General features: G+C 54.2%; 1 protein-coding gene across 2 annotated transcripts in view; it reads right to left on the bottom strand.

Annotated features, from left to right (window-relative positions):
* Positions 1 to 14,095, bottom strand: part of PACSIN2 (protein kinase C and casein kinase substrate in neurons 2) — a 106,388-nt gene that overhangs the window by 15,497 nt on the left and 76,796 nt on the right. For both annotated transcript variants that reach the window (XM_039863272.1, XM_039863273.1), the window contains exon 3: positions 1,663 to 1,819. In XM_039863272.1, the coding sequence (XP_039719206.1) occupies positions 1,663 to 1,819 (157 nt within the window). The remainder of the gene's footprint in view (positions 1 to 1,662; positions 1,820 to 14,095) is intronic.

Genomic DNA, 14,095 nt, shown 5'->3' with positions numbered 1-14,095 from the left:
TCTCTCCCCGGTCACTGAGCCCGCTCTGGCCTTTCCCTTCCGGGGGACTCCTCAGCACCGTGGCTCGCTCTTTACTGGACCGCACATTCTCCCAAGGGAGAAAGGACGAGGACGAGGGCCGGGACCTCTGTTATTCACCCCCAGGAAGAGCCCGGCTCATTGCAGGAACTAGAGAACTGCCTGTCTAACAGAGGACTGTCTCCTCAGCAGCATGGAGGCTGTGTTTTGGGGGGCTGGGGGGAGCGTCATCACGTGCTTTAGCCATTAAAAACACGAGGGGCAGGAACATGCTCTGGCCCCCACGGAAACCTCCAGACAGTGGTGTGCGGGTGCCTCACTCACCTCGCTCACCCTTCTCAGGAAGGAGACTCGAAATCTGGCCTGTCACTCTGCTGAGGGTGTGGGGTGGTGTGGCATAGGTGAGTGAGGACCAAGAGGATATGACAGAAGCTGGGGATGACAATGGAAGCCCCAGGTCCTGTCTCCGCAGCACTCGCGGGGGATGATCACTGTTGGGGCTGGGCGATGACAGAGAGGAACGGGCAGGAAGTGGGTGACCATGGGACGTGAGCCCCCCTGACCCTCTGGCCCCTCGTGTCTCTGAAATCGCAGCACCCTGTCCTGCCTAGGTGTGCGCCACCGTGCCGGGACCCACGGGGGGAACGGCAGGTGCTCATGAACCTTAAGCTCTTAACAGATAGCGGGGACTGTACTGACAGCTGGATCCTGAGATGTGACAAGAAAATGACAACAGCTACCACTTACTGCGGGAGATGACCCGTCCCCGGCCACCCCCCACCCGCACAGAGCTGCCCCACTCCCTGACACCTACTCCAAACCAACCACCATGCTACGCCCCACAGACCGACCGGTTCAGTATCAGGGGAAAAACAGACAGTTGGTCCCACCCTCTGAAATCTCTGGCTCTCCAGAACCCTCCACCCGAAGACCTAACGTACCCCGGGGGGCCCCTCCAAGGACAGAGGTCATGGCAGAAGAACCTGCCCCAAAATATACCCCGAGAAACTCCCACTAACCCGCTTCTGTCCCAGGAAACCCCCTTATCAATCAAGCTCCCCTCCCATTGCTGAGAAGAGCACACGGCACCATCCATACCCACGGCAGCATTCTGCCACTGAGCTCCAGAATCTTCTGAGTGTTTAGCTAGGTAGGGAGCAGGGCAAAACCTGTTATTCCCATTAAAATCAAAATTAGAAATCTTGGCGGGTATCACCATCCAGTCCCATCTGACTTGCTATGTGGCCAAGCTGACATATCAACAGGCCCCAGTGTCAGAACCATGGCGCTGAGCAGCCGGGCCTCGGATCGGATCAGAGCTCACTCGAGTCTGGGCCCACGGGGGGCTGTTCTGAGTTAAATGGGCAAGTGCAGCATGTCCTGGGACGACAGGGGCTGCCACGGGAGGCTTGGTTGCTGCTTACAGCGTAGACTGTGTCTTAAGGAAAGGGAAGGAAGTCTCAAGCAGCCTGTGCTTATGGGTGACAGCACCCTGCTGCTCCCCCAAAAGAATCACAGCCCTCAGAACTGCGAGAACTACGAGATGCACTCCTGCCCACTTCCTTGGAGGAAACTGGCACAGAGAGGTCACCGATGTGCCCAGAGCGCCTGGGGCCCAGCTGCCCTGGCCGGTGGCCTCCCTACCCTTCTCCACGAGCTGCCTCCAGCGCCGGGCCCACTCGGTGAGCTGCTGCGCGTACGCCTTCTCGATGCGCGCCCGCTCGTGCAGGCAGTTCATGAGGTCGCCGCACAGGCGGTGGCCATCGTCAATCCGCTTCACCGTCCGCTTGTAGTTCCCGACCTAGGAGATGGAAGCACGCGGTGAGGCTTGGGGCTCTGGGCAGCAGCCCACCTGCCAGCGCTACACCCCTACCCCCCAAGCATGGGACAGCCTGACCCTCACTGCTGTACAAACAGCCTCCATGCCAACCAGGCCCCCAGATGCTCATCCCCTCTCCCACTGGAAAGGCACCCTGCACCCTCGTTTTTACTACTAGCAGAAACATACAAAACAGTGATTCAGAGCTTCTCAACATCCACACAGCCAGGGTCCGTGCTCTGACTTGGAGGTCAGGGAGGGAGACGGACCAGCTCGGGAAGGAATGTGATGGAGGGAAGTGAGGGGCTGAGGATGCCCAAGAGGGCATCTTGGGCAGGCTGAGGGGCCAGGGACAGCTTCCCAAAGTAGGTGATGTCTACTCTGGGAACTCAGATTAAAATGATCTTACACTCTAGACTCTTGGCTAAATGATCATCGGGGATACAAACAGATTTCCAGGTGCCTTCTGCTTTGATGTCACCACACACTATACTATTATTGTTCCTCAATTATAGTACGTACTTACTGAGCACCTACTATGTGCCAGGCACCATAATAAGGTGTTCTACACCTTGATATATTGCCACTACCCTAACAAGTAGGAATAATTGTCCCCATTCTAAGGTGAGAAAACCAAGGCGTAGACAAGTTACGTTTGCCGAGAGTCCCACAGTCACAGACTTACTTGCTTTGACAAGGATTAAGATGAGTTTTAAATACTTTGCTCACATGTGAAAGCTGAGACTAGCTCATCTAAATTATAAATAATAAAAGAGTAATTGAGAAAACGTTAGTGGCTGACTTGGAGTGAAAATCAAGTGTTCAGTGTTTCATTCTTTGAGCCACTGATTTGAAAGGACACCATGTAGCTCACACTGGATATCAGAAATACATACTTCTCAGAGGAAACACGACAGAAAAATGGTCCATTGTATTTTCAACCCTTTCTTCTCTCTGTCTTCAAAAATCCTAGTCGACCCTTTGTCAGTTTTACTGGTTCTAAAAGTCTCTTTGTCTGCCCGACCACTCTCATATTCCGTCTGTTTCGAGTGACGCTGGAAGCTCCTGGAGAACAGGGAGTTCCGGTCCCCTCTCCTGCAGGGTACAGAGCCCTGTCTGCTGCGTAGGCTGCAGAGACCAGTGGCATAGTCTGATCGGTTCTGACTGATGAACAGTTCAGTTCAACCATGGGCGTCTCTCTGACCCTGAGCTGAGTTAACCAGGTGAATAGGAGGGCCCGGGGGAGAGGTGGTGTGGTAAGATCCTGCAAAGGCACACGACACACGGGCCCTGCGTGACGATGGGCAGTGGGGGGAAGGGACTCCAGCCCCTTCAGGAAGAGCTGCCCGAGCCCAGGGCTCTAGGCAGGCTGAGATGACCCCACTTCCATGGGGACAGCAAGGAGGCCCAGAAGTCAAGAGAGCCTGAGCGGCCTTCTCCAGAGGCCCATTATGATTTGCAGCAGGCTTGCTGAAGGTCATGAACGTGTCACCATCCCCTCCACAGACCCCTGCAGCAGCGCAAGTAGGGCCTGGCTGTTACTCCTCAGCCAGGGAATCTGAACCTGAACTCTCAACTCCAACCTTCAGCACCCCCATTTTAGTAAGGCAAAAGCAAGCATTTCACAACCAGTTGGAAGTGACACCACATGCTCACTTCCCTTAAAAGAGGGCCTTGCTGTCATTTTGAAATTTACAGCAGGATGAAAAAAATAACCAACAAAACACAACTCAGTACTGCTGAGCTGGGGGCAGGAAGAGCTCACATCACAGTTCCACGCAGACCCGACAGTCCACACACAGCCACCACGCAGAGCTGGATTTCATCTCCTGTTTCCAGCAATATTCGAATTGGTAATCTACATCAAAATATGTTGCTCCCCAGAAACCTGCCCATCTCTCTCATTTTCAAAACCCTTCTAAGATGATTTAGGGAAAAGGATGTTTCAATCCATCAGCACTTATTTAAATGAAACTCTCGGAATCTAAAAGCATCAAGGAATACAGGAAGGCTGTTTCCAGAGGCCCATGTTTTAGGTTTAAATGCTGGCACTGTGACCATTGCTGGGGCCAAGGGGAGAAGGGAATGCTCATGACAACGGGCACTGAGATGTGCCAGTGACATCTGCCCTGCTGTCCTTTGCTCAACGAAAAGGCTCCTTCCATATGGGCTTGTGACAGACCATCACTTTAGTCCAAGCATAAGGACATTCAGATGTCATTGTTCCCATCTCTATAAACCACCCAGTGACAGAGCAACGTGGCTTTCTGGCTCCCCTGAGCAAGACGCTGGCAGTCCTAAGAGCAGGGCCACTCAATTTTTCTAAACTGAGGTAAATCTGCATTCACCCTTTACAGTAAACACCCAGATGAGCTCAGATGAACGTACACCGTGTCCAGCCACCACCACAAGGGACTATTTTCATTTCGCAGCGAGTTCCCTGGCGCCCTCTTTCAATGTCCTCCCCTACATAGTCCCCTTGCAGCCACTAATCTGATTTATGTCCCTTTCTGAAGATACCCAGGGTAAATGGAATCACGCAGCATGTGATCTGGCTTTTGTGACTGGCTCTGTCACATACCATAATTCTTTTGAGACTGATCCATGTTGGTGCCTATATCAGTAGTTCATCCCTTTTTTATTGCTAAGTAGAATTCTACTGTATGAAGAGACTACCGTTTGATTATCCTTCCATCCTGTTGAAGGACCCTCTGTTGTTTTCGGTTTGGGGCAATTATAAATAGAGAAGCTATAAACATTCAGCCACAGGTCTTTGTGTGGAACATACACCTTCATTTCTCTGGTGTAAATAAATACCTGGGAGTGGGATTGCTATATGGTAACTGTATCTCTAACCTTATAAGAAACTGCCTGTCATCCAAAGTGGCTACACCGCTGTGCACTCCCATTAGCAATGTATGAATCTCAATTGCTCTGCATTCTTACTGGCACTTGTCACTGTCAGGTTTTTTAATTTTTTTATTTTAGCCATTCTGTTTAGTAGGTGGCAATATTCATTTTAAATTTCATTTTCTTAATGTCTAATGATACCGAGCAACTTTTCTTACTCCTATTTGCTACCTGTCTTCTTTAGTAGAGTGTGTTCTCTTTTTATTTATTTATTTTTCCCCTCTCTCTAATCTCCCCTCTCTCCTCTTCCACCCTTGACCTTATGGATGTTGCCATTTCCCCTTAAGAACTGATCTCTGAAGGCAGGGTGTCTCTTCCCACAGGCTCGCAGAGTGCACCTGGGGCCTGGTACGGTCTGTGGCTCCACCTGGGGCGTGAACCCAGGACCTTCTGCGTGTAAGGGGCCTCTCCTCCCACAGGCTCGCACAGTGCACCTGGGGCCTGGTACTCCCAGGGTATGGTCTGTGGCTCCACCTGGGGCACGACCCCAGGACCTTCTGTGTATAAAGCAGACGTGCTAATCACTACACTATGGAGCCACCCCCAGAGTGTGTTCTCTTTTTAACACATTTTTTTTTAATTGAGGTATAATGACAACAGGTTTTTTAAGTGCAAGAAAATTAATTTTCAAATATATGACAAATTGATCATACATTAAAGTCAGGATATATCTATTGCTAGCTATTTCTGTTTTATCAGTTTTAAAAAGCTTCTCTCTCGCTTTTCAAAATACTAGCTTGTTTCGAGCTGGCCAAATGGCAGAAACTTAATGTAGGAATTGAAAATAAGCTTTCTTCGAAACTTTATCGTCACTTGATTCATTCACAAAATGCCCATTTTTTAAAACCAGATCTAAAGCCATCTATGTCTCTGACTTCCTTTACATTCAGGCTTAGCCGCTCGGACACCGGAATACTAAAGACAGAGGCTCAACATGCATGCGCCCGGGTGCAGGGCTACGATGCCCGTCTCTTCTCCCTTAGGGACTGCCTGGCCATGGGAGGGGGGTGGAGGGAGGGAGCTATACTGCAAGCAACGTCCAAGCTGAGTGTGCAAGGACGAGTGGGGAGCCGGCCACATCACAGAGGCGGCGAGGGAAAAGGTTCCAGCAGAGAGAACAGCGCTGGCGAAATGAAGAAGGTGACAGCATGGGGACCTGTGGGCAGGTGAGACGGCTGCTGGCCATGGAACATGGAACACAGGATGCAGGGGAATGACTGGAGGCCTAGCCGGGTTGGGAGCAGTGGGGAGGGTGGGAGGTGGGGTCAGACAGCGAGAAATCTCACGGGTCAGGCCTTCGTCAAGGGTGCGGTGCTCGGGGACCAGTGGGCTTCAGGAGGGTAAAGCTCCTGGAGCGAAGGTGTGAGAGGGGCCTCCTGAGACTGGGCCCCAGCAGTGGGGATGGAGAGCCGCAGAACAGGAGAGAGGAACGACCCCGTCCTCCAGGCGGCAGGTGGGGGTGGGACAGAGGAAGCAGGATCCCAGCTCCCACTGCACAGGCTGGACCTCTCAGGCTCGGAAAAGAGCAGAACCTTTTCTAGAATCTTCCAGAAGCCGTGTTCCCACCTCCCTCCTCCCAACTGCCAAGCTCTGCCTTGGGAGCTCCGGAAGCCAGACCTATCGTGATGTCCCCTTAGGAATCCAAATCACGTGATCCCCTTTGCACCTACAACACCCTTCACCCAGGCCCCGAGCCCCATGGCTGGCTGCCTACCTCTCCCCTGCTCTAAGTCTGGCTGTCATCATCCCTCTGGCTGGCCTCTGCCCCGGGCCCTGAGAACCCAGCGTTAGACCAGCCTCGGTTCCAGTCTACTGAGTCGAGTCTGGGCTGGACTTGCAGGCGGTCCCTGCACAGTCGGGGATGGGAGCAGAGACACGGGGATCCGCCTGAAAACCGGGGAGCGTGTGATCACAGGGTGCTGGGAAGGGCTGTTCAGAAAGGTCGCACCAGTTCCTCCTTTGTCCACTGGGTGTCCACAGGCCGGAACTGCCTTTCACAAGGACAATGGAGAATGTTGGCGGCTCTGACTTTACAGCCTACTTATCTTGGCCAGCTCCTTTCTGTGAGACACAGTGGCCAAAGGCAACAGGACAGCTGGAGAATTTGGAAGCAGGCCAGTGAGACCTCTGGGACCCCTGGTGGGTGAGCGGGGAAGTGAATGCAGACCTGCAGCTCCTTTGAGCCTCCCAGCTGTTGGCCCCCCATGACAGGGCTAGGCCATCAGGTCAGGGAGACCTACAGGGTACCACAAACCGGTCACCTTACATACACGTTCCACGTTATTCTTTTCACTCTCCTCTTTGGTTGGTGACCACCAGGCCCATCTCACAGACAAATTACCTGATAATAACCAAAGTCCCACGGTGATCCCAGTGGCCCAAGTGAGAATGGAACCGGGTAGGACACCCCCAAAGCTCCCACTCTCCCACCCCGTGCTGCCTCAGATCTAAGGCACCCAGGAAGCAGGAAATTCTCCCTGCCCAGGGCTCACCACTACAAGGGACCCCCAAGGACTCGGGACTCCCCCGGGAACCCTGAGGTTCTGGCTGTCACAATGCAGACTCAATGCACAACAGAGGGAGGGAGGGGCAGCCATCACACACACAGTGTGCTCTCAGGCCTGTGCCCCAGACCACCCTGCCCTCCCCTAGCCTGGCCCTCTGTCCACACCCCCAGGCGGCCCGCCTTGCAGCCGTCCCAGGCCGGTGCAGACCAGAGCCCAGCCCGCTGTGCGCAGACAACATCAACCCTGAATACCTTCCGACTCGGTCCCAACAAGGCGCGGGCCTTTGTCTTCCTATCTACCGCTCTTTCTCCACTGCCTTCCACGGGGTCTGCCCCACGGCAGGCACAAGAGAAAAATATGAAAGGTAAAACCATAAGGTAACAAGAAGAAAATGTAGGTGAATATCTTTGTGACTTAGGGCAGGGCATGACTCTAAACGAAATTTCAACAGTAAAAGTTATAAGGATACACACGTGTGTGTATATAAAAAATTAATTTTATTACATCAAAAATTAAGGCTGTGTTTAGAAACCAATACCAATGACAAAGTTAACAGACAGAGAGCAAATATCATCTCCCAATCTGCTGTATCTAAATTGCCAAGGGAGTAAAATGCCAGGAAGCTCGACACATCAGCATGAAAAAGACAGGCCCTGTGGGAAGACGGGCAAAGGGTAGGAACAGGCGACTTCGGGGAGAAGGAGCAGTGCGGGGGGCTGAGGGCGCACAGCGAGGTGCCCACACACCTGAGCCTTAGGGGAGTGCCCAGGAGAGGTAGCTCTTCGCCCTTGCAGACGGGCAAACCCTAGAGAGCAGGAAATGCCAAGTGTAGGGCGGAGGTAGGACGAGAGGACACGCTGCTGTGGACGCTGGTGGCAAGCGGACGAGGCAGGTAATTAAGTCGTGACCTGCACACACGCCTTAGGACGAGCCAGCGACCTCCCTCCTGAGTTTTATCTCCATGTAAATGTGCGCTTCGGTCACAGGGCACAAGGAATCTTCTCCCTGGGGAACGCACCAGTGAACATGGGGGGCGGACCCCAGTGGGCACAGGAGGGAAAGTTCGGGACTCGGTGGAGACGCGCCAACCTGAACAGCGCTCGCGAATAGAGCGCCGTGGAGAAAAAGGAACAGAGTGACAGGGAGCAGCCGGTCCTCGCTGTGAATTTAAAACAGCTGCACGTGAAGAACAAGGGCACAGAGTTTACAAGAACGCACGCCGGCGCAAGCCCTAACGTTAGAAAGGGGACAGGGCCTAGGAGAAAGGGAGGAGGAGACGCGCGTCGACAGGAGCCCCATCCTACCTGTCCCCATCTCAGCTGTCTAAGGCTCGGCTCGTCTTCCCCACCGCGGCCGCCCTGACGCCAGCTGTCCCTGCCGGGTGGCCCAGGGGGAGCACCTGTGTCACCTGCACTTGCAGACAGGCGAGACCAATTCCCCACCACGGGCTCCTGCTGGCTGGTCCACCTGGGGGCCACGAGGGCCCTTCCAAGCACTGCCCCCATGCCCTGTAGTCACAGCTTGTGCCACATGGGTAACAAGCGCGCATGTTGGCCTCCCTGCCCCCGTGGACTGGAGGCCTCCTGGCAGCAGGCACCGCATGCTGAATGTCTTTCATCATCAGCAGCATCATAATACGGCATGTCTATGTTTTGCCAGGCAGTATGCTGACAGCTCTACGTGTCACTTTATTGAATCTTGTTACAATCCTAGACAGTGAGTATTATTAGTGTTCCCATTTTACAGAAAAGGAAACGGGTTTGAAGAGGTGAAGTCACCCATGATCATGTAGCCAGAAGGAGGCAGAGCCCATCTTCTAGACCCTTCTTCCGGCCGAGAACAGAGAGGGCATAGGGCAAAGACTTAACAGGTTGGTATCAGGTGATGTGTGTGCTTCCAACCTACCCCACAGGTTCAGGGAAGGCCACAGACAGAGTTCAACTAAGGCAACGCACGTCCCCGCCCCGATCCCACTGTGTGCCAGCGAGGCTCACGCTGGGAATCGCAAACCTGAAAACTACTAGGACCACTTGCCCAAGACGACCTCAAGTTTATCCTCAGAACGCTCGTGCCCTTTGACCTGCAACTCAGAAGGCCCCAGCCCCCTCCACACCCTGGAGGCACGTCCAAGGGCGAGCCAGCAGTGCCAACCTGAGCAGACAGGAGGAGCCCCTGGCGGTACAAGTCCACGGAGCCAGTCACATGTTTCACCCAAAGCTGATGAAGCACGCCAGAGGCTCCAGAATACTCCCAATCAACTTGAAAGACAATATGAAAGGCGACCCTTTGGGGCTTCCTTAATTCCAGTCCTGCAGATGGCACCAGGAGCAGCTACATGAGCTCGTCATCTTGTTGGGTCTGTCAGGCCTCCCTGACGAGGCCGCCTCCCCTCTGCCTTCTCTCGTGAGGAGGGCCGCCAAGGTCTGGCCCTGCTCCCGAATAACTGCCCTTGAACAAGTCTGGCGTCCTGCACGTCTGTCCCTGCAGCTCTAGCGTGGAATCAGAGCTGGCGCTGAGGACCGAACGCGCCGGGGCACGGCGGAACTACAGCAGAGCCGGGCCTCTCCCCGGTCAGCACACTGAGCCCGGCATGGCCATCGCTCGACAAGACCTGGCTGTTTCTTCATCTTGTTCATTCAGAGACAGAATGAAGAGGGAGGGCAGGATTAGATCACCTCTGAGGGCCCTTCTCAGTTCCAGGATTTCTAACTGAACAGTGTATCAACACCACCACCGGGCTGGCTACCCACGGACACTCGTAACTCAATTTTTGAGGGTCTGGCAACACCCTCTTGTCACTCACAAATACGTAATGAACACCTGTGCCAAGGACTATGCGAGGGACTTGGGATATAACGGTGAACAAACTGTCATGGTCTCTACCTTCGTGGGACTGACTTATGGTGACAAGTTCTGGAAGGAACGCCGGGCGGTCGGGCTGCCTGGGGGAAGTGATACTCGAGGTAAGAACCGAGGGAAACGCCGTGGGGCAGGGCCGCTTTCTGAAGGCTGGAGTTGAGGCGGGAGGCGGAGGCCCCGGGGGCTCCTGGGAGAAGGGCAGCCCTCCTTGGCAGCGCCTGCCACGCATCTAAATGCTTCTGCCTCGCCCTGAAGAACTGCAGCCCTGTCCGGGTTCAGACGCTGGTGCCACTGTTCGCTAGCATGTGACTCTGGGCTCAGAGAAGTGAAATAACCTGCTTGGTTACCTAGGGGTAAAGCGGCCTTGCCAGCTCCTACTTCCCAGGCCGGTTGTAAGGATCACCGATGACATCCGCAGGGCCGGAGTCCCAGTGAGTCCCGAGCCCGGGTGGTCTCACGGTGTCACTTCTCACTCTTTCTCAGCCACACACGCATGTGGCACGTGTGGAGATAGGCGAAGGTAGATGAAGCAGGTGGCCTCTCTTCCTGTCGGTGCAGGCTCACTCCTCCCCAACGGCTACTGTTCTAAGTGCCAGATAAAAGGTCATTCCGTTTCTTCCTGGACAGAACTGAGCACTCAGGGTTTTTTGCTGTCAAGCTGATCCTCTGAAGAAAATTTTAATTTTTCTCGTTTGATTTCAGTGATGTCAAAGTAACTCGTTTAAGCTGTGTAAGAGAAAACGCGTTCCTTGCCTACTCAGCAACCAGTAGAATTACATGATTTAGCACTGGAGGGGTCCTGAGTGTTCAGCTGGACTGTGGTGCTGTAGCTCCACTGAGACGTCTGGGGAGGGCATCGTGAAGCTGATGCTGAGGGGCCCAGGCCTGGAGACAGGGCGGAGGAGCTCGCGGTCCTATGCGTGTGTTTGTGTCAGGGGCGTTCACAGGAGTCACGAAGGGGAAACCGGGGATTCTGACGCAGGGGCTGAGGGCGGGCGGGCTGAGGGCAGTGACCTGGTCACTGGACACCTGTCCTTTGCTGGGCACGGGACTGAAGGGTGAGTGTGTGTGTGCACTTGTGCCTGGGAGACTGTGAGCTCCAGGCCGAGGTCTTAGAGGCGGGCGATGGTTCTTGGGTGGGGTGCCCACGAACGAGTCACAGGGCATTGCCAGGCCTTAATGACGTTGGAGCAACATGTGACGAGGGCATAGAGTACAGTGAACCTGGCTGACCAGCCTTAAGGAGTTCGGTTCTGTAATAACTATTTAAACATCCTTCCCCTCTCTCTACGTTATTACCTGTTCTGCCTTGGGAGTAAGATCTGAGCAGGTGCCTGGGCCCAAATCCTGCTCCGCCACCTACTCTCTATGAAGCTGAGCAGTGTCAAGCCCCCAAGCCTCAGTTTCCCCGCAATCTCAGAGGGCAGTTGTGAGGATTGAGAGCAGCCATATAAGCCAGAGCAGGAGTATGGCACAGAGCAGAGTGCGATCATGCTAGCCACGATCAGTTCCTTATTTCTAAACTTTCTGCTGTAGGTTACCATTCCTGCAGAGAAGTACCCAGACTATACGCATACAGCTATGTGCACACAGCTCGATGGCCTCCCAGAGTGTACACAGCCATGCAGGGGATACGGCAAAAAGGCGCACCGCCCACTCCGGCGGGAGGGTCCCCTTCCACATCCTCGGGCATTTGATCTGGACTGTTTAAGTCACTTTGTTTTAGTATTGCTATATGCCCAAGGCCTTAGAACAGGGCCTGGCACAGAGCAGGTGTGCTATAAATGTTTACCGAATGATTTCTGCTCAGTATTATGGCTATTTACATGCACGTTTTAATTTCAAATATTTATAAGCTTCTTCTGAGCAAGGCATGTCTTATTACCAAGCATTAAACCTCATCTTTTCTGATTCACTCATACATTCAATCAGCAATTATTCAGTGTGTCGGGTATACGCAATGTCTCAGACACCCTGGTGAGACTCCATCCTTGTTCTCAGGGAGTTCACAGCCCAAGGAACAACCTGCTGGATGGGCAGGCAGGATGCTGCCCAAGCCTGCCAGGAGGAGTCAGGGAAGGCTGCCTGGAGGAGGAGCTCCCTGTGAAAGAAACAGAGGTTGGGTTGGAAAAAAGACCACCACCCTCCCAGGCAAGGAGGCAACTCTTTCTGGAGCATGGGGGGTGAGGGGCTCAGCCTGGCTGTAGCCCAGGGCAGAGCTCCTCAGGAAGGGCCAGGCGAGGGCAACCCCTGTCTTAGTCATGCTAAAGAGTGTGATTTTACTTTGAAGGTGATGCAGAAAACTAAAGCTTCCCACTCAGGACAGGGAGTCATTCACGTCTGCTTTTTGGATGGGCTGCCCTGGCTGCAGAGTGGGAGAACAGACTGAACACAAATGCATGGGGGGGACCAGCGGCCCAACTCTTGGTCATGGCTCAGCAGATACTAGTTTGCTTGAAAGGACGAGTTACGGCTTCCGTTCAGAATCATTAGTGAACCTAAGGCAGCCTGCTCGGAGCTACGCCCCAGAACAGTGGGATTACAGGGAAGCCGATGCCACAACTTGTGCCTGAGGAGCCCACAGACGAGGGCTTCACACACACTGCCCCCACGGGGCTGACCCCCACAAACAGGCCATCGCACAGGTCTGTGTGTGTGTGGGAGGGGGCGTGCGGAACAAACAGAACGGATGGCGGCAGTCGAGTGTGAGGCGACATTTATTTTCACACTCCTCGTGCTTCCACTCGCAGAGCTCGCCTGTGACCCTGTGACTGCCCGTCACAGCAAACGTTGGCTCTGGGGTCCCAAGACTGTGCACTCGTCTCGGGACCCCAGGACTCAGCCCAGGGCCTAGGCCCTGGCAGGTGTGAAATCAGACGCCATGGAACCCATGAACATGGGGCAGCGGCATCGTCTACATAGTTTACCTACAGCATTGGTCTAGAAGGATGGGAAAGTGCACACCATTCCACACGGACGGCCTTCCAGGCAAAACGGCAACGCACGTGGTCCTGTGCTGTCTCCACAGGGCTCACAGTGAGAGGCGCCTGTAGGGAGAACCTTCTCAAAAGGAGATGGTAAAGACTGAGGGCCAAGTGCCAGTTCTTCAGGGCCGACACCCCCAGCACATTTTACAGCAAGATATTTATGTCCTCAGACGCTCTCATCAAGAGCTCCGTGCACGCAGAGAGCGCAGCACAGGTCATCAGCCCCACCTGGCTGCACCAGCGAGATGTGAGCTGTAAACGCAGACGCTGCTGATGGCGGAGCAGAAGTCCCGCCTCGGGGATGAGGCAGAGTGAGGGTTCCGTTCCTGAAATTAGCTGTTTGCCTTCCAAGTCTGGTCCCCCAAGAGCTCAGAGATTCGGCAGTAGCCCTCAGGCCCACCAGATCGAACCCACCACCATGTGCCCAGAGCCCACCAGGGGCAGAGGAAGTCAGGCTGTCCTAGGAACTGCTGGTGACACTTGAAAAGCCCCACTGCCTGCAACTAGGCTCTCTCTACACACAAGCCCCCAAGACAAAGACACAGAAGCAAGGCCTGGGAGCGGAGAGTGCAGTGGGAGGGCCCATCGGTTCCCAGAGGGAGCCAAAAGACTTGTCAGAAGCAACTGTGCCACCCACGCTCCGACTTGCTGAAGGAGCCGCCACTTGGGGCACAGCCTCCATTCAGCTGTATCCTACCCAATCATGCATGACTTCTCGCCTCCAAAATAGGCCCTGGGCTCCAAAGAGATCAAGGTCCTCAGCCCTCTGCAAGGCCATGCTCGTCCCAACCTCCAGACTTTGTTCCAGCCTGAAACGCGATCTCGTCTCCCTGCTTCCAACTCAAAGCCCAGCCCTACTTACCCCCTATGCCTTCTCTGGTGATGCCAGCCCCTTCTCTGAACTCATGTCACTGAGAGGCACAGCTGTGGCTTGGCCCTACTGCCCTCATACTCCATAGAGGCCACCGGCCTTTCTCCTCCCTGCTGTTATAAAC

Source organism: Pteropus medius, unplaced genomic scaffold, assembly GCF_902729225.1.
Source record: "Pteropus medius unplaced genomic scaffold, Ma_sr-lr_union100, whole genome shotgun sequence".
In the NCBI taxonomy this organism is placed as follows: Eukaryota; Metazoa; Chordata; class Mammalia; order Chiroptera; family Pteropodidae; genus Pteropus; species Pteropus medius.
Note: the sequence above shows the minus strand (reverse complement) of the source record. Positions and strands in the feature narration are given on the sequence as shown.